The sequence below is a fragment of the Aquarana catesbeiana genome, linkage group LG08 (genome assembly GCF_042186555.1).
Source record: "Aquarana catesbeiana isolate 2022-GZ linkage group LG08, ASM4218655v1, whole genome shotgun sequence".
In the NCBI taxonomy this organism is placed as follows: domain Eukaryota; kingdom Metazoa; phylum Chordata; class Amphibia; order Anura; family Ranidae; genus Aquarana; species Aquarana catesbeiana.
Window position 1 is genome coordinate 72,513,571 of NC_133331.1, and position 20,800 is coordinate 72,534,370.

Genomic DNA, 20,800 nt, shown 5'->3' on the forward strand with positions numbered 1-20,800 from the left:
CAAAGGATCAGGTATGGTTACATATAGATCCTGAAATTTTATAGAAGGCATTTAAGGAATATGTAATTAAACCCAAATCAAGAAATGTTGTCATGGGTCGTTACCCATGACAACAGGTGGGTAGTAGAGCAGAATAGAAAAAAATAAATAAATAAATAATAAAATAAATAAAAAAAAGGTAAAATAAATACAAAGTAAAGAATGATTGAAGAAAAACAAAAAAGGGATAAGAAAGGAGGCAAAAAGGGGGGAAGGGAAAAGAAAGAGTAGAGAGCAAAAAACAAAAGACAAAAAACAAAATGCAAAAGACGAAGAACAAAAGACAGACCAATCACAGGAAGAGTTTGTATGAGAGGGCTTCATTGAGGCCCGGTGGTATGAGGGCCTTAAGTCGCTCGATCCAGATGGTTTCACGTGTGAGGATTTTTCAATCCCAGGCCCCCCCCCGTGGGTCTTCTGGAATCACCTCCAGATCCAAGAATTTAACAACTTCAGGTTGGAATCTCTGGTGTAGGCCTATATGGCAGCCCACCGTGGTGAGCTTACCATTAAATGAGCAGTATAAGTGGTCTCCCACTCTCTGTCTTAATTATCTAATGGTCTTGCCTACATAGAATGCATTGCAGGCACAGACCATTAGGTAAACAACTTCCCTCCTGCCCAATTGGCATGTTGGGGGGGGGGGGATTTCCCCATTGGGAAGAATAAAGGTTGTACCTTCCTGAATCCATTGCAGCGTGGACAATGGCCACACCGGAAAATACCCTGGGGACCCACCGATAGTGGCTGCTGGTAAACCTGTCCCTTAGTGTGGTTGCTCTACGAAACACTATTTCCCGGATTGGGCCTTACATGTTTGTCCAAAACATGGTGGTCTGTTAAGAGATGCCAGTGTTGTGACAACAATGTATGTAATTGATTGTAGTGGGTGGAAAATTTAGTGACTATTTTCACTATTTGGGTTGGTTCTACGAGAGGGGGGCCATATAACAATGACGATCTGGTCCGTGCAAGGGCCCTATTGTAGGCCTTTCTAAGATTAGTACGAGTATAGCCCCGTGCTAATAGGCACTCACGTAGAGCAGCCGCTTGGATGTAGAAGTCCCCATCCTCTGTGCAGTTGCGACGTAGCCTCAGATACTGGCCATACTGGATACTGCGTATGAGAGGATGGAGGTGGGAACTGGATGCATGGAGCAACATATTACCTGCCGTGTTTTCCGATATAAGTCTGTTCTTATTTGCCCGGTGGGGTCCTTATTGATCTTTAAATCGAGAAAAGAAATATGATTACAATCATAAGTAAACGTAACGCGTAGATTAAACCGGTTATTATTTAAATGTTCGATAAACTCGATTAGTGATGATTCTGTTCCCGTCAATATGACAAAGAGGTCATCTATGAACCTGTACCAGCATAGCACATGGTTCAAAAATGATTGTAAGGACTCATCACCGAAGATTGGAATAGGAATGTGCACAGGAGGTGCCCATGGCCACTCCCTGTGTTTGCAAGTATATCTGATCCATGTATGTAAAGTAGTTTTTGGTCAGGATAAAGTGCAATAGCTTCAAAATGAAATGATTGAGGGGCCATGTATTGAGATCTTGCTCCATCGAGAAGGTCCTGGCCATTCGGATGCCCTGCTCATGGGGGATGCTCGAGTAAAGTGCCTCAAATCTACTTGCGTTTTCAGTTAGAGACCCTATGCCTGATACTATAGGTCTCCCGTGTGGTACCCGGAGGTTTTTATGGGTTTTGGGTAATGTGTAAAACATAGGTAATAAATTTGTTAATAAATTTGAGAGTGTCCTCACCAATGAGGCCATCCCAAAAGGCTCCAATGAACAAATTGTGAAATTCAGCAATAAATTGTTGTATCAGGGTATGATCAATAGGTGTATACCAAGTTACATTATGTAGGACATCCAAGCACATAGTCTGGTATTGATGATGTGTCATAAGTACTATGTTCCCGCCCTTGTCAGATTGCTTAATTACCAGGTCCTTGTGTTTCCTGTGTTTTTCTGCTTGTTCCTGTCCCCAGACTATATAGACCCACTTCTAGAATATCTTATATATTTCTTGATTTCAGTTATTGCACAATCCAGTGTCTCCCGTGTTCGCCGCGGGGGGGATTACCCGTCCAGGGTGCCTCTAATTGTGCCATCTGGTGTCCCTTTTGGGTTTCCACTGGTAAGCTATGCCTGACATTAAAACTCCATAATTACCTTATTTACTGTATTTTGTTCTTTTTATATTGTCTTAAAAACCTTTGATTCTGTAACTATGAGACTATATCTGTAGATGTTTATGGTCGATTGCTCCTGAAGAAGCGACTGAAGTCGTGAAACATGTAGAGGATTATGTCAGGACATCTTTACTCCCCATATACCTGTGGGGTTCAGTTTGTTCTTTGTTGAACCATTTGTGACTGTATGCGATAACTACTTATGTACCTTTGTACCAATGCTTTTATCTATGTCCTTTTTTCAATAAATTCATTTTTTTTATATTTACCTTGTCTAAATCTCTGGGTGCCGAGACAGACCTCAACACTTTTGTTGTCATGGGGCAGTATTTTGGAGTAGCCCCTGACACACCCTTTTCCAATGTTCTGTCGTGGTGATACTGAAAACCCCTGTGAAGGTAGATAGAAATGGGCTAGAAGCCCTGAAAATGTACTTCCCTGGTTGGACCAAAGTTGATAAAAAACACCACATTTGAGTGAAACCCCCACATTAGATATAACATATTTCCTCCTCACTGTGGATGGCTTGAGAGGTTTGTACTTGTAATCGTTGTAATGGAATTGGCCTTACGATTTCCCAGCCATGTCCACTGGCCCTCCTAACCACTGGCACTTCACATTCTAAAGACTGAAGCTCTGACATAGATGGTTCCACACATACTTGTATTTCCAAGGGAGCCATTTGTAAAGAACTTTGTGTCCCGGTTGTGTCATCATGTAGCAACCCACTTGGTGTTTGAGAAGTCTTTAGTTGCTCATAAGAGGTTGTTGGTGGTTCTTTTGCCCCAGTCACAACCGATTTGGTCAGATCTGGCTTTACAGTTTGGTCTTCCTTTAAGTAATTTGGTGTTTCCTTGTCCGAGTGATTGTTTACTTGTTGATCTTGAAAAGCTTTGATATAACGATGGATCTTCTGCTGAGTAAGGTCCTTTCCTACCACCACCCTATAGTACCAGAAGATTAGGTTAGAGTGCTTTTTGAGGAACTATTTTCAAAAGTAATTCTACAATAATTATTTTCATCTCTTCAGGTACCTACCTTCTTTATCTAAAGGTGAAGATTTTAACATCTGTAAAAAAAAGTGTTCTAAAACCAGTGGTGTGCACCTGCCCATACCTATCAAGCAATCACTTTTAAATTCATGGTGTATTGAATGTATGTTTAGTGATAGAGAGTGCAGAAACTCCTGGTACCAATTTTTTTTCCATGGGGGAACAAAACTTTCATAATCACTCCCTCAATAAATATTGAAGGGGAATTTCTTATAGCACTCAAAGATATAAAGATTGCAGAATATGTCTGCTGGACTGAGTAATGAAAACAAACAGGAAAAAAGCCCAACCACAGTTATAATGTGTGGTTGTATGCAAAGGTGTACAGCCAACCTCTGGAGTGGCACCCAAAAACCCTATCTATTCTTCTAACAATGGCTTTAAAAAAACATAACATAAGGGAAAAAATATTATAGACATAACATGGTGACATTACAGTGTGCTCATCTCAAGTCCATGATCAGAGGTACATCCGTAAGGTTTTACTGTACAGACAATTGCAGAGCATAGCAAACATGACATTAAAGAGAACTACAGAGAAGTTGTATTGTATTCGTTGCTCTCCTTACAGGCTCACCCATAGATCATGTAGGGCAGGGGTAGGCAACCTCAGCCCTCCAGCTGTTTTGAAACTACAAGTCCCATGAAACATTGCAAGACAAGACCCTGACAAACACAGGCATGATTCCTAGAGGCAGAGGCATGATAGGATTTGTAGTTTCATAACAGCTGGTGGGCCAAGGTTGCCTGCTCCTGATGTAGGGTAATGTAGTGGATTGATGAATGGCGCCACTATGCAATCATAGAAAAAAAAAGATCTTTAAAAGCACACCTTGGTATAGTGACAATCGTGTCCTTTATTCACATTTCTGAACCTTACAGGATCCTTTTTTTTTCAAGGATACCTTGAAAAATGCATTCTGCAAGGTCCTAAAAGGTTGGCCTGTGATTCTTTTTGCTATATGTGAATAAAGGACAGGATTATCATTATACCAAGGTGTGCTGGTGAACATCCTATTTTCCTAGGGGAACTGGTTACAACTGGTCTAATGCAAGAATCTCAGTATTGATGAGATACAATTGTGTATGATCAGACATAAAAATATCTATATTAGCCAAATTGCCCAAGTCTTATGCCAAGTACACACGATCGGACATTCCGACAACAAAATCCCATGTTTTTTTTCCGACGGATGTTGGCTCAAACTTGTCTTGCATACACATGGTTGCACAAAGTTGTTGGAATTTGCAAACGTCAAGAACGCGGTGATGTACAACACGTACGATGGCACTAGAAAGAGGAAGTTCAATACCAAGTGAGCCACCCTTTGGGCTCCTTCTGCTAATCTCGTGTTAGTAGAAGTTTGGTGACAGACGATTCGCGCTTTTCAGCCTCCTGCTTTTACGATCGTTACTGCTCTTCAGTTTGTGATTGTGGGTTCGTATTTCTATTACGTATTTGATTTTTAGTGCGTTCTTGTCCATTCGTATCTGATTTTCAGCTCCGGCCTTTCTGTTTTTCAGTGCTTTCTGTTAGTTCGTTCTGACCAGCTGACCATTTTGAAGTCATGAGGACCCTTACCCCAGACCAGAGGGTTTATAACTACCATCTGGCCAGAGCCAGAAGAGTGGTGGAGAACGCTTTTGGGATAATGGCCAGCTGGTTCTGCCTATTCCTTACGCCAAGCAACATGGCGGAATATAAACCTAACCAGATAAATCTTGCATGTTGCATTCTACACAACTATTTAAGGAGAAATTGAATGAATTATGTGGCCTCAGTTGGGCCTGAGGCCGGACTTCAACAAGAAACCCTGACGGCGCTTGAAGCTGGCCGTCCTGGCTTGCCCCCCCCCAAAGCGCCCGCAAAGTAAGACAGAAGTATGTTGAGTACTTTGCAGGTGGGGGGCCATTGATATGCCAGAAACTGTTTAAGAAACATTTTATCCTAAATTTTTTAACTTAAACTGAAAGAATATTTCCTTTGATTTACTGCCTGGGTTTCTTTTAGCTGTCTCCTAGGTTATCCAATGGGCTTTTCTTTTTGGACATTTTCTTCAATAGTGCAAATGTAATTTATTTGACACATGAGGTGACAATCTCTTCTTCAGCGAACTATTAGTATGTTGTGGGTCTGCTACACACACCTTGTTTTTGTTGTTAATGCATGTAATGCATTACTGACAAAAATATTCATCATTTTCAGCACCCTGAATTAATTTTGTTGAGTCATGAAAATGGCATGATTGTGGCAAATTAGAAAGCACTGTGGGTGTTATTTACTAAAGGAAAATCCACTTTGCACTCCAAGTGCACTTAACGTGCACATGAAACTGCACTTATAGTGCAAAGTGGATTTGCCTTTAGTAAATAACCCCCATTGCCACTGTAAACACCAACTTTTACTCCAAAAACTGCTTTTGATCATTGAAAGAAGAAGCCACACATTGTTGAGTAGAAAATTTTTTACTCAAAGCACATTCACATGTGCGTTTAGAAAAGGATTTTTGAACAAACCAACATCTTTGGTGTATAACATTATTTTTTGTCACATTAATTAGAAATAGCCTTTTTTGGTTAAACAGGCATGTTTCAAAACATAACATACAGAACTCAGGAACTTACAAAGTTCAACTTTGATAAAGAGAAGGCAATATCAGACATTAGTATGTCAAAACTGTGTTGATATTGCCTTCATCAGATGGGGTGATGTCACCCTAAAACATCAATGATGTTCTTCATTTTTTTTTTTGAACATCATTGATGTTTTGCTTTAGATTTTCAAAATCGTGATTGCACCCCATTCTCTCCCCGATGAGGATCTGGGCACTTTCACTGATGAAATGAGATTCTTCTTCCACAACATCCACATCACCTAAAAAAAACAACAAAAAAACACACCATGTATTATAAATATGCAGGAACAGATATCTTACCTGAAACTGTGGTCTCAGACACTCACCTGTTGTGGTGACAGTTACGGAAACTTCCAAAACCATTCCCTCCTCATCCTCTGCTTGTGTTTTGGTGACCTCTCCTTCTTTCGGAGGTGGGTGATCCCTGTTGTCCTCAGACGTCCCAATAATAATAATGTGAATAAAAAAAAGGTATAATTAGCACACAGATATTGGAGGGCAGAAATAGGAATATGAAACATTGCTTGGAAGTGTTGTACAATTGTCTGTTTTGGCAGAGTTCCAAGCTGAAGAACATTTTATTTCCTTTCTAAAGCTGGAATACTTACCTTTTTTGTTAAAGTATCACACATGGAGACACCCCTATAGTATCCACTGGAGCACCTGTGTGGGACACCCTAAAAAGTTTAATTCTGGTGTCCCACACTAGTGCTCCTGCGTCCAGATGTGTAAACAGCTGCTGAGTGTCCTCTCCCTACACTGAATCAAGTTTGCATTTCATTCTAGTTACAAACCCATCTAGACAACAAACATATTTTAATACAAATAGGCATGAACAAATGTAGTTACCCTGTATCTGCCAAAAACATCTTATAAGTGGACGAACAAACGATGTTTCCTATGACCGATTACTGTGCCCATGAACATGAAAGTTGCCATTTTAAAATGTACAACAGTAAAGAAACGCACATGGAGCAGCACGAACGTTAAGAAGAAGAATAGGAACACACAATAAAATACTTACTTTTTTGCAGCACTCTCTTGATTCTTCTGTACTGATCCTGCTCCCTCAATTTGAGGTCTGACCATCATTTCCTCAGTTGATCCTTGGATCGCCGTACACCAAAATTCCTGTGCAGACTCTTTACAACTTTAGGCATGATCTTGGCCTTTCTCACATTTGGGTTTGGGTAAGGTCCATACTTCCCATCATAGTCGGCCCTCTTGAAGATATCCACCGTCTCCACCATCTCTATAAATGCCATAATTGAAGCCTTCAATCTCCTCTGGGATCATGAGGTTAGGAGCTCCAGCCTTTTGTCTTTGCTGCTCTCCTCTGCATGCAGCTGTTGTCTCTCCCACTGCACCGAAAAAGAAGGGGTGGGGAATAGACTAGAAAGAATGTCAGGGGCAGGCAGAGTTTCACGCATGCGCAGTGTATTTAGTGCAGAACACGCGCGCGTCGTACGTACAATGGAAGCAATGATCGTTATAACGAAGGTACAATTTTAAATTGGTGCATCAGTGGCCTATACTGCTTATAGATTGAGGCCTATATTGGGTCAAGATTAGGAGAGTTTCGCCCGACATTAGGGTTTGTCTTGTGTTGTGTCTTGCAGAGAAAATGGATCTATTCAATGATGAGGACTTTATCCCCATATTCATTGATATGTACAGGGAGCTGCCCTGTCTGTGTCAGGTAAACCACCCCTTTTATAACAATAAACCAAAGAGGAAGGCAGTGCTGGATCAATTGCTGGAATTTGTGACACCGGTGATCCCCACGGCAGACATCCCCTATTTGAAGGCCCTAATTGGTGGCATGAGGAGCACTTATATTAGGGAGCTCAAGAAGGTCCAGGATTCCCTGAGGTCAGGAGCTGCAGCAGATGACATTTATGTACTCAGGCTGTGGTACTATGACAGACTGCACCCAGGCCAGCACTCTCCAGTCTTCCTTCAAGGCTTCCTCCCCCCCCCCCCCCCAGCTTTTGACGACCAACCTGGGCATTCCAGGCAGTCACATGTGGAGGAGCCCAGCTTGAGTCAGGTATAGCATTCTTAAAAATATTTCTGGTTGTCAAATTAATGATGTTAAATATATGTTAGTTTTGATAACTAATTTCTGATTTCCCAAAGTGTTTTACATATCAATAGACAGTAGAGAATAAAATGCTGATAGACTAGTTCAGATTTGTTATGTCAACTGTTTATCATGAGAAACTTTTCAGTAACAAATACACTAACCTTAACTTTAGTGGCACCAAGTAAATGCATACCAGGGGCGGACTGACAACTCATGGGGCCCCCGGGCAATAGGAGATCCTGGGGCCCTCTGTCCCCGCTCATGTGTTCCCACCCACACTCAAGCCACACCCACACAAATCCCCACCTACATTTTGCACTGCCCACACTACATGCGTTCGTCACAGAATTACATTAAAGAAAGTGCAACAATGGTACCTTTCCAAAATTAAAGTGATTGTAAAGGCTCTTTTTTTTTTTTTTTTTTAAATAACAAACATATCATACTTGCCTCCACTGTGCAGCTCGTTTTGCACAGAATGGCCCCGAACCTTGACATCTGGGGGTGGCTCTCGTGGCTCCTCCCCACATCAGATAACTCCCTAGGAGAAGCGCTCTCCCGGGGGGGGGGGGGTGGTTACCTTGCAGGTGGGCTCCCGTGTCCAGCATTTGCGTCTATAGACACGTTTACATACATGTGCTCATCCTACATAAAGCTTTTCATATAGAGCATGTGTGGGGATCATGGGGGTGCTTTACATTTTTTTAAAAATTATTTTTATTAACTTTATATCATTTTCACTGATCACCAATGTAAGGAGCATTCTTCCCAATGATCACCAATGTAAGGAGCATTCTTCCCACTGATCACCAATGTATAGAAACATTCTTCTCACTGACCACCAATGTAAGGAGCATTCTTCCCACTGATCACCAATGTAAGGAACATTCTTCTCACTGATCACCAATATAAGGAGCATTCTTCCCACTGATCACCAATATATAGAAACATTCTTCCCACTGACCACCAATGTATAGAAACATTCTTCTCACTGACCACCAATGTAAGGAACATTCTTCCCACTGATCACCAATGTAAGGAACATTCTTCTCACTGACATCCAATGTATAGAAACATTCTTCTCACTGACCACCAATGTAAGGAACATTCTTCCCACTGACCACCAATGTAAGGAACATTCTTCCCACTGACCACCAATGTAAGGAACATTCTTCTCACTGACATCCAATGTATAGAAACATTCTTCTCACTGACCACCAATGTAAGGAACATTCTTCCCACTGACCACCAATGTAAGGAACATTCTTCTCACTGACATCCAATGTATAGAAACATTCTTCTCACTGACCACCAATGTAAGGAACATTCTTCCCACTGACCACCAATGTAAGGAACATTCTTCCCACTGACCACCAATGTAAGGAACATTCTTCCCACTGACCACCAATGTATAGAAACATTCTTCTCACTGACCACCAATGTAAGGAACATTCTTCTCACTGACCACCAATGTAAGGAACATTCTTCTCACTGACCTCCAATGTATAGAAACATTCTTCTCACTGACCACCAATGTAAGGAACATTCTTCCCACTGACCACCAATGTATAGAAACATTCTTCTCACTGACCACCAATGTAAGGAACATTCTTCTCACTGATCACCAATGTAAGGAACGTTTTTCCCACTGACCACCAATGTAAGGAACATTCTTCCCACTGACCACCAATGTAAGGAACATTCTTCCCACTGATCACCAATGGAAGGAACAATCTTCCCAATATTTATTTAATCCATATTGAGCACTATATTTGATTGGCTGCTTCTGCTTGGCACACACGCACAATCACAATCACGCACATGATGATGAAGTCATCATCATGTGCGATTGTGCGTGTTTGCCAGGCCTAAGCAGAAGCAAACAGCCAATCAAATATAGCGCTCAATATGGATTCAATAAATATGCATAGCCATAGATATCATAAATGACTACAGGAGATAACCAGAGACTGCGAATGCGACAACAGGAGATAACCAGAGACTGCAAATGCAACTACAGGAAATAACCAGACTGCGAATGCGACTACAGGAGATAACCAGAGACTAGGGATGCGACTACAGGAAATAACCAGACTGCGAATGCGACTACAGGAGATAACCAGAGACTGCGAATGCAACTACAGGAAATAACCAGACTGCGAATGCGACTACAGGAGATAACCAGAGACTAGGGATGCGACTACAGGAAATAACCAGACTGCGAATGCGACTACAGGAGATAACCAGAGACTAGGGATGCGACTACAGGAGATAACCAGACTGCGAATGCAACTACAGAAAATAACCAGACTGCGAATGCGACTACAGGAAATAACCAGAGGCTGCGAATGCGACTACAGGAAATAACCAGAGGCTGCGAATGCGACTACAGGAAATAACCAGAGGCTGCGAATGCGACTACAGGAAATAACCAGAGGCTGCGAATGCGACTACAGGAAATAACCAGACTGGGGATGCGACTACAGGAAATAACCAGAGACTGCGAATGCGACTACAGGAAATAACCAGAGACTGGGGATGCAACTACAGGAAATAACCAGAGACTGCGAATGCAACTACAGGAAATAACCAGACTGCAAATGCGACTACAGGAAATAACCAGACTGCGAATGCGACTACAGGAGATAACCAGAGACTGGGGATGCGACTACAGGAGATGACCAGAGACTGGGGATGCGACTACAGGAGATGACCAGAGACTGGGGATGCGACTACAGGAGATGACCAGAGACTGGGGATGCAACTACAGGAGATGACCAGAGACTGGGGATGCGACTACAGGAGATAACCAGACTGCAAATGCGACTACAGGAAATAACCAGACTGCGAATGCGACTACAGGAGATAACCAGAGACTAGGGATGCGACTACAGGAGATAACCAGACTGGGGATGCGACTACAGGAGATAACCAGACTGGGGATGCGACTACAGGAGATAACCAGACTGCGAATGCAACTACAGAAAATAACCAGACTGCGAATGCAACTACAGAAAATAACCAGACTGCGAATGCGACTACAGGAAATAACCAGAGGCTGCGAATGCGACTACAGGAAATAACCAGACTGCGAATGCGACTACAGGAAATAACCAGAGACTGCGAATGCGACAACAGGAGATGACCAGAGACTGGGGATGCGACTACAGGAAATAACCAGAGACTGCGAATGCGACTACAGGAGATGACCAGAGACTGCGAATGCAACTACAGGAAATAACCAGAGACTGCGAATGCAACTACAGGAAATAACCAGACTGCGAATGCGACTACAGGAGATAACCAGACTGGGGTATGCGACTACAGGAAATAACCAGACTGCGAATGCGACTACAGGAGATAACCAGACTGCGAATGCGACTACAGGAGATAACCAGAGACTAGGGATGCGACTACAGGAGATAACCAGACTGGGAATGCAACTACAGAAAATAACCAGACTGCGAATGCGACAACAGGAAATAACCAGAGGCTGCGAATGCGACTACAGGAAATAACCAGACTGCGAATGCGACTACAGGAAATAACCAGAGACTGGGGATGCGACTACAGGAAATAACCAGAGACTGCGAATGCGACGACAGGAGATGACCAGAGACTGGGGATGCGACTACAGGAGATGACCAGACTGCGAATGCGACTACAGGAGATGACCAGAGACTGGGGATGCGACTACAGGAGATAACCAGACTGTGAATGCGACTACAAGAAATAACCAGAGACTGCGAATGCGACTACAGGAAATAACCAGACTGCGAATGCGACTACAGGAAGTAACCAGACTGCGAATGCGACTACAAGAAATAACCAGAGACTGCGAATGCGACTACAGGAAATAACCAGACTGCGAATGCGACTACAGGAAGTAACCAGACTGCGAATGCGACTACAGGAAATAACCAGATTGCGAATGCAACTACAGGAAATAACCAGAGACTGCGAATGTGACTACAGGAGATAACCATAGACTGCGAATGCGACTACAGGAAATGACCAGACTGCGAATGCGACTACAGGAGATAACCAGAGACTGTGAATGCGACTACAGGAGATAACCAGAGACTGCGAATGCGACAACAGGAGATAACCAGACTGCCAATGCGACTACAGGAAGTAACCAGACTGCGAATGCGACTATAGGAGATAACCAGACTGAGGATGAGACTACAGGAGATGACCAGGTAGCCAGTTTTAAAATTCAAACTTTCAGCAATGCACAGCTATACAGGGGGATAAACAACATTTCCAGGGATGCTTTAGCAAAAAAAAAGGGGTCTACAGGCCGGGTATCTACGGTAGGCAGAAGGACCTACCTGACCAGTCGGGCTCAACTCCCACTCTCAGAGGTCTGGGGGCGGGGCTTTCGTCAATAGGGACGGGGCTTTCATCGGTAGGGGGCGGGGCTTTCGTCGGTAGGGGCGGGGATTTTTGTGGTCCAGAGCGGAGCTCTCAGAAGTGCAGGAGAGACGCTCTATACAGACTCAGACTACATGAGGAGGGGCGGGGCAGGGCAGGGTCAGAGCGTCAGTGGAGCTCCCTGCCCCGCCCCTCCCTGCTGACAGAGCCTCTCTCATCCTAAGCCGAGGTCTGCTCTGGCAGCGGGCTGGCCGCGGCGACCGGGAGGACGGGGTTTTCGTGCGGTGCGGCGGGCGGCTTTTTTCCGCTGCTGACTGAGCAGCTCATGGGGCCCCTCCTGACGTCGGGCCCTCGGTCGGCGACCGAGTGACCGAATGGTCAGTCCGCCCCTGATGCATACCCAACACGTTAAGCCTTAAAACTGTATGCACTCATGAAATGACGATGAACTTTGATACCCCAAATTTTCCTTAGGTGACACTTTAAAAACCCCTACAGGTCATCTGTTTTGAATTAATCATGAATAGTGGGCCTAGCATTATCATTCTAACTCTGGCATTTGCGGATATATGTAACATGTATTGTGCAATCCACATTTTTCCCAATATGTACATTTACATACGTATGTACTGTACGTGCTTTCGGCATGGGCTCAGAATTATTTTTTGGGAGTGGATGATTTGGGTGCTTGAGTGTACCTCTCCTTTGCTCCACTTTTTTCCCCACTTATCTTTATTGGTATCACATAGGAGACAAATTACCTGCTATGTGATAGCATATATAATTTAACAGATTCTCTTCATGGAATAATCAGGGGTCTATTAGACCCCGGCCTTATCTCCTGTACTTCAAGCAGATCACACTCTATTTGCTTCTTTCCTGGCCACAGTGGCCAGGGACAATGACAATAGAACCTGAAAGTAACAAAATCCTCATCTCTTCCGGGTTCTTACTATCTAGAGGAGATTAGCAAATGAACATTCACTAGTCTCCCTCCTGTCTACCTGGTGACATACACCAGTACATAAGGGTCCTGGGCCCGTGCGTGGGACAGATACTGGATTGCTTCCACCTAAAACAGTTGGCTTCTGAAATGTATACACACTCCTGGCTGCTGTAGCAGCCAGGAGTGTGTAAAACCCCCTAGCTACCACTGATCTATGACATACTGTACATATCACATTTGGTGGAGTTAAAACAGATACAGGAGATCTCAGCAGAGCAGAATTAAAAAGAAAAAGTCAACTACAGCAATTCAACTCACCGTAAGTACCAGTGGTTTCCTAATCCATATTTTGTGCCACAAACGCCTGATCGAGGCCATAGGAATCGTGGGAGCTTTCGCTCCAACATCACTACAGTTGCAGCAACCTGATAAAAAGAGAGGCAAGATGCATGTATGTCTTTATTATGATGAGGAATTAACTTGAACAATACACTTTAATTGATTTTTGATAATAATAAAACAAGACACATATGTATATACACTATATTGTCAAAAGTATTGTGACGCCGACACGCACATGAACTTTAGGCATCCTAGTCTTAGTCCATAGGGTTCAATATTGAACCCCACCCTTTGCAACTATAACAGCTTCAACTCTACTGGGAAAGATGTCCACAAGGTTTAGGAGTGTGTCTATGGGGATGTTTGACCATTCTTCCAGAAGTGCATTTGTGAGGACAGGATGAGAAGGCCTGGTTTGCAGTCTCCACTCTAATTCATCCCAAAGGTGTTCTATTGGGTTGAGGTCAGTCAAGTTCCTCCACCCCAAACTCGCTCATCCATGTTTTTATGACCAACCATTCCCATAGACACACTCCTAAACCTTGAGTACAGCCTTCCCAGAAGAGTTGAAGCTCTTATAGTTGCAAAGGGTGGGCCAACGCAATATTGAACCCTACGGACTAAGACTGGGATGCCTAAAGTTCATGTGCGTGTCGGCGTCACAATACTTTTGACAATATAGTGTATGTCCACAGATCCTTAGGTATTAATCTTTACCGTACCTGAGCTCTCCACAGCTCATCTCTCTCCTGTGCCACCCTCCATTGAGTGTCTCCCACCATGGCGATTAGCAGATTCAGCATCATGAGGTTGGTGAGGATGGCGAAGGAAAAATATAAAACGTGGAACATGTACGGAAGGGTCACGGAATAGTTGGTTGGGGAGTTGATGACGCTGAGGAAAAGCTCAAAGGTGCTTAAAATAGACATGAGGTAATTATAGAAAAATCCAAACTGGTTGGGATCTTCTGTTTGGAATATAATGTAAAATGCTGGCAGAAGGAAAACACAAATCAATGAACATGATCAGTTACATTTAAATTTAGAAAAAGAAACTTCAGTTTTCCAAAAACTGTTTTACAATATGGGCTTACATGCATTCTAATGCATTGTAGGAACAAGGGTTGCAGCAGTCACAGCCAAGCCTAGGCTCCTGCAGGACTAGATTTCTTTCTCTGAAACTTTCTACCTTGAGATTCCCTTGAATTTTTATCAGTGCAAACATGTTTTCAGGGGTTTATGTATCTGTTCTATAAAGCTTCCATCATTTGCCTAAACTAATGCTTGATGATGATCCTCAATGTCCCTATTGTGTGTTTTTCAGTTTCCTTTACAGACTGTTCAGGTTTAAATTTGAACTATTTTTTGAGCAGCCAAGAGTACCCTGCAAACACTGGAGAAGCCAAAATAATTAAATTTGGTTTAAAGGAGAGATAAACCTTAAAAACAAATATTTGCCAGATGGTAGGGTCCATTGGTGAAAGATAATTTATATACTGTATAATCTATTTTTATTAAAGAAGACTTTTCAAAGTTACTAAAAATTTTTGCATATTTGTCACACTTAAATGACTCAGATCATCAAACAAATTTTATTACACAAAGATAACCAGAGTAAATACAAAATGCAGTTTAAATTATGGTTTCATTTATTAAGGCAAAAGAGCTGTCCAAACCTGCCTGACTTTATGTGAAAAAAGAAATTGCCTCCTAAACCTAATAACTGGTTGTGCCACTCTTGGCGGCAACAACTGCAATCAAGCATTTGCGATAACTGGCAGCGAGTCTTTCATATTGCTGTGGAGCAATTTTGGCCTACTCTTCTTTGCAGAATTGTTTTAATTCAGCCACATTGGAGGGTTTTCCAGCATGAACGGCCTGTGTAAGGTCATGATACAGCGTCTCAATTGGATTTAAGTCCGGGCTTTGACTAGGCCACTCCAAAACCTAAATTTTGCTTAGTTTGAACCATTTGGAGGTGGCTGATGTGGTTCGGATCATTGTTCTGCTGCATAACCCACTTGAGCTTGAGGTCACGAACTGATGGCTGGACATTCTCCTTTAGGATTTCAAGATAGAGCTCAGAATTCATGGTTCCATCAATTATGGTACGTCGCCCAGGTCCCGAAGCTGCAAAGTAACCCCAGACCATCACGCTACCACCACCATGTCTGACTGTTGGTATGATGTTCTTGTTATGAAATGCCAATGATTAGTTTTATGCCAGATGTAACGGGACGCACACCTTCCAAAAAGTTACATCAGTCCACAGAATATTTACCTAATGGTCTTGGGGATAATCAAGATTTTTTTGGTAAATGTGAGATGAGCCTTTGTGTTCTTTTTTGTCAGCAGTGTCTTTGGCCATGGAACTCTCCCATGGATGCCATTTTTGCCCAGTCTCTTTCTTATTGTTGAATCATGAACACTGATCTTACCTGAGGTAAGTGTGGCCTGCAATTCTTTAGATGTTGTTCTGGGTTCTTTTATGACCTCCTGGATGAGTCATCGTCATGCTCTTGGAGTAATTTTTGTAGGCCACTCCTGGGAAGGTTCACCACAATTCCAAGTTATCTCCATTTGTGGATAATGGTTCTCTGGAGTTCCAAAGCCTTAGAAATGGCTTTGAAACCCTTCCTAGACCGATACATGTCCATTACTTTATTTCTAATCTGTTCTTGAATTTTTTAGATCATGGCAAGATGTGTGGCTTTTTGTGATCTGTTAGCATGCTTCACTTTGGCAGACAGCTTCTATTTATGTGATTTCTTCATTCAACAGGTCTGGCAGTAATCGGGCCTGGGTGTGGCAAGTGAAATTTTACTCAGCTTTCCAAAAAATTGTGATTAATCACAGTTCATTCATGATTCAGCATGGGAAGGGGTAATTACTTTTTCACATAGGGCCAGGCAGGTTTGAACAGCTTTTTTCTCTTAATAAATGAAATAATAATTTAAAAATTGCATCTTGGATTCAGGTTATCTTTGTGTAATATTACAATTTGTTGGATGATTTGAATCATTTATGTGTGAGAAATATGCAAAAAAAAAAATCAGGAAGGGGGCAAATACTTTTTCTCAGCACTGTATATATGGCTGGTTCAGCAGGGACCAGCTGAATTTTGATCCAGGTATGGGCAGGCTGGTTGTAGAGAAGTCAATCTATTGATTGGCCTTTGTACCACTAGCCTGTGAGGTTTTTCCCACTTCAATCGGGGAATGCAATACCTTAGCGCCACAAGGAGGATTCCCTAGCAGTCTCTCTCTCTCTCTCTCTCTCTCTTTCTCTCTCTTTCTCTCTCTTTCTCTCTTTTTCTCTCTCTCTTTTTCTCTTTTTCTCTCTCTCTTTCTCCAGAAATTAGGTCTCTCCAGTTGAATATAGGTGACAAAAAAACTGATGGGTTACAATAACTGCCCTTACTATATACCAAAAATAAGAAATATGTTTTTTTGCCTTCAGATCTACTTTAAAGTGGAGTTCCACCCAAAAGTGGAACTTCCACTCATCAGATTCCTCCCCCCCTCCGGCATCACAGTTGGCACCTTTCAGGGGGGAGGGGGGTACAGATACCTGTATATTACAGGTATCTGTACCCACTTCCGGCATAGATAGCCGCAGAACCTGCGGTTATTTACGCCACTTCCTGTTCCCCCCCCGCTGTCTGCTGGGAAACACATGGGTCCCAGAGACAGCAGGGACCAGCCGTATTGCGCTGCGTGACTCAAGCATGCGCAGTAGGGAACCGGGAAGTGAAACCGCACGGCTTCACTTCCTGATTTCCTTACCGAAGATGGAGGCGGCAGCACCCGAGGACCGAGAGACGGTTCGGCCTCGGGTGCCGACATCGCGGGCGCCCTGGACAGGTAAGTGTCCATGTTTTAAAAGTCAGCAGCTGCAGTATTTGTAGCTGCTGACTTTTAAAAAAAAAAAATTTTGGCGGAGCTCTGCTTTAAAAGAGAGGTAAAGGAATTTTTATTTTTTCCGGAATCATACTTACCTCGGTGGACCAATGCTGCATCTGTCCCCCGACGCCTCTAAAGTGGGGTACACACTATAAGAAAATCGGGCGAACCTTGGTCCAATTTTTCTCAATGTTTCACAGCAAACCAGAAACCGATGAACGAAAATTCGTACGAAAATTCAGAATCGGCAGTGGAAAGTTGTGTACACACTGTATGAAAATCGTACGAAAATTCTTTGGACGAAAATGTTTGTCTGATTTTCTTATAGTGTGTACCCCACTTTAGAGGCGTCGGGGGACAGATGCAGCATTGGTCCACCAAGGTAAGTATGATTCCGGAAAAAATAAAAATTCCTTTACCTCTCTTTTAAAGTAGATCTGAAAGTAAAAAACATATTTCTTATTTTTGGTATATAGTAAGCCTTATAGTAAGCCTTAACACTGAGAGACTCGAGCGATCGAACATCGCCAATTACTCCTTTTTCAGAGCTCCGTTAGGAGAGAGCTGCAGACTGTCAGACACAGCTCTCTGCTCTGCTCCCTCCTCGCTCGCTGGAGCGCTGTGCTGTGGAGGGGCGGGGGTGGCCAGCTCAGGCTCTCAGCCGCTCGCTGAGTGGCTGAGCTGGGTGTCGGTCCAGGCACCTGGCAGATCCAGACTTTATTGTCTTGATGACGCGGTGCCTGGACTGACATCTGTGACGTCAGCAGACTTCAGCCCGCTCTCTGCTGAAAAGGGTCAAAGGAGTGCAAAACGGACTACACTCCTGTGACCCATAGGAGAAGTACAGCCAAACGAGCTTTGGGTATACCTCTCCTTAAAGTCACATTGCAAATCGCATATGGTACTTGTTTGTAGCTTATATACTACAAACTTTTTGAAATGTCAGTAAGAACTTGGCTGTGTCAGTAAATCTTGAGTGTTGTGTCTGTAAATTTCACTTTGGTAGGTTGGCAACACTGGCTGTCAGTAATACTGAAATAACACACACAACAGCCGTGAGACCATCCACTCACCTGTTCTCACGGCCGCAGTATATGAATACACTATGAACCGGCTGGGGGTGGAAGGAGCAGAGTTTTTTCCAGCTGGGCCTGCTGACTGGTTTCTGGGTAGTGCTGGCAGGGGGGAAGTGATAAGGGTGAAAGTGACACCTCCCATATCGCTTCCTCTTAGCATCCTATGTAGCCACGCAGGAGGGAAGAGACCCAGAGTATGTGGCCGCAGCGGGCTAATTAGCACCTAATTAGTGAGGTAAGACCCTCACTACTATTCTTTTGTTTTGTTTTATAATGTCTGAGATGGGGGCCGAGTCACTGCACTATGGGCATCTGGGTTGTATTTGCCCCCTGGGCCAAAATTGCCAGTCAGCCCCCGTTTTAGGCTGGATTTACACTTATGCAAATTGGATGTGGGTTTCACCGCATCCAATTTGCCTGACAGGAGAGTGTGCCCAGCTCGCAATGGAGCCAGTTCACACACCTCTGGGGTGGCAGCAGTCCACATTTGGAAAGGGTCCTGTGCGGCTTTGGTTCCGATTCAGGTTAGAATTCAGGCAAAAATTCGGACCTGATTTGCACCTGAATCAGTGGACAGGGACGCACTGGGCCCCATGTTGTGAGCCACGGCCTCAGCATGTGTGAATCCAGCTTTATGGAGAATGTAACAAGAGGAACTGGGCCACACAATGGTGGGCAGGAACACCCAAAACTCCCAGGTGGACAGGAGCAGAGTCAAGATTATAGTAGGGAGTTCTCACTGTTGAAATATTCAAGACATACAATATAAGAACCATTAAGGAGATTACTCACCAGACTTTACCTAAAGGTATAGTAAAATTATTGAGTGTATTGATCATTTACGGTTTAATTTTTTTTTGTATAATTATAAATAATTAAAGGTTGCGAGCACTGCACTTATTCTCTCTGGAGAAGAGACGCTTGAGAGGGGATATGATTTCAATTAATAAATACCGTACTGGTGACCCCACGATAGGGATAAAACTTTTTTGCGGAAGGGAGTTTAAAAAGACACGTGGCCACTCATTAAAATTAGAAGAAAAGAGGTTTAACCTTAAACTACATAAAGGGTTCTTTACTGTAAGAGCGGCAAGGATGTGGAATTCCCTTCCACAGGCGGTGGTCTCAGCGGGGGAGCATCGATAGTTTAAAAAAACTATTAGATAAGCACCTGAACTACCGCAACATACAGGGATATACAATGTAATACGACACATAATCACACACATAGGTTGGACTTGATGGACTTTTTTCAACCTCACCTACTATGTAACTATATAATCTTCAGAACTTTTTACCTACCAGTTGTGTATCCAAAAATGACCACAAACATCAGCCAGCAAAACCGTACCAAGTCTCCAAAAATCATCTGCAAAAACCAAGATGGTAAGATTTTCTAACACCGAATATATTGGACACATATCAGATTTCCTACAAATACCAAGATCAGCTATACTTCTCCTTCCCTGCTTGTGTGGCTTTGGTCTGTCTCATTACCTTTCTTGTATATTTCCTTAATTTCCTCTTTACATAAAAAAAAACAGTCATTCGGCTATGACGCCCTTTAAAGAGGAGCTCCAGGCTTGCACATGATTGGATGATAAAATCACCAGAGCTTCCACTCATTTCAGATCTACCCCTTAGATTTAGAGAGACTGCACTTCCAAGTGCACTTTCAGTGCAAAGTGGATTTGCCTTTCGTAAATAACCCCCATTGTGACAAAAAACAGAGCCACTAGAGGTGGATCTGTTGACAGCCTAAATATTTACTGCAGTTTGGAGGCTCTGGGCTTCAGCAAAATGGCAGCCTTCAGCAAGAAGAAACAGGAGCAATGCTGATGGCATTACAGCACACACTAATTTTAGTAGGATATGTAATAATAATGAATGGTATTTTTTATTAAGTTGTTATGGGTAAATTTCTGCTTTAAAGTGGATGTAAACCCGATTTTTTTTTTTTTAATGTCATAATGTAGAGTATAAGATTTCCTATCATTTGAGCCCAGTCTTGCCACAAAGAGTTACTCCAGCTCTGAGCAATCCTCTTTTATTGTTCGGTGAGAAAAATCTTGACAAACTGAGAAAAACTTTGTCCTCCCCCTTGCTGTGAGTGACAGGTGATTTACATATCT

The 20,800-nt window shown here is 43.0% G+C and overlaps 1 protein-coding gene across 1 annotated transcript in view; it reads right to left on the reverse strand.

The window, feature by feature from the left end:
- Window positions 1-2,600: 2,600 nt before the first annotated feature.
- Window positions 2,601-20,800, reverse strand: part of LOC141106677 (transient receptor potential cation channel subfamily V member 5-like) — a 121,048-nt gene continuing 102,848 nt past the window's right edge. Inside the window, exons 12-15 of the mRNA XM_073597616.1 lie at window positions 19,971-20,037; window positions 14,414-14,682; window positions 13,668-13,774; window positions 2,601-3,196 (exon numbers count right to left, since the gene is read on the reverse strand). Coding sequence (XP_073453717.1) covers window positions 2,743-3,196; window positions 13,668-13,774; window positions 14,414-14,682; window positions 19,971-20,037 — 897 coding nt within the window. The 3' untranslated portion in view covers window positions 2,601-2,742. The remainder of the gene's footprint in view (window positions 3,197-13,667; window positions 13,775-14,413; window positions 14,683-19,970; window positions 20,038-20,800) is intronic.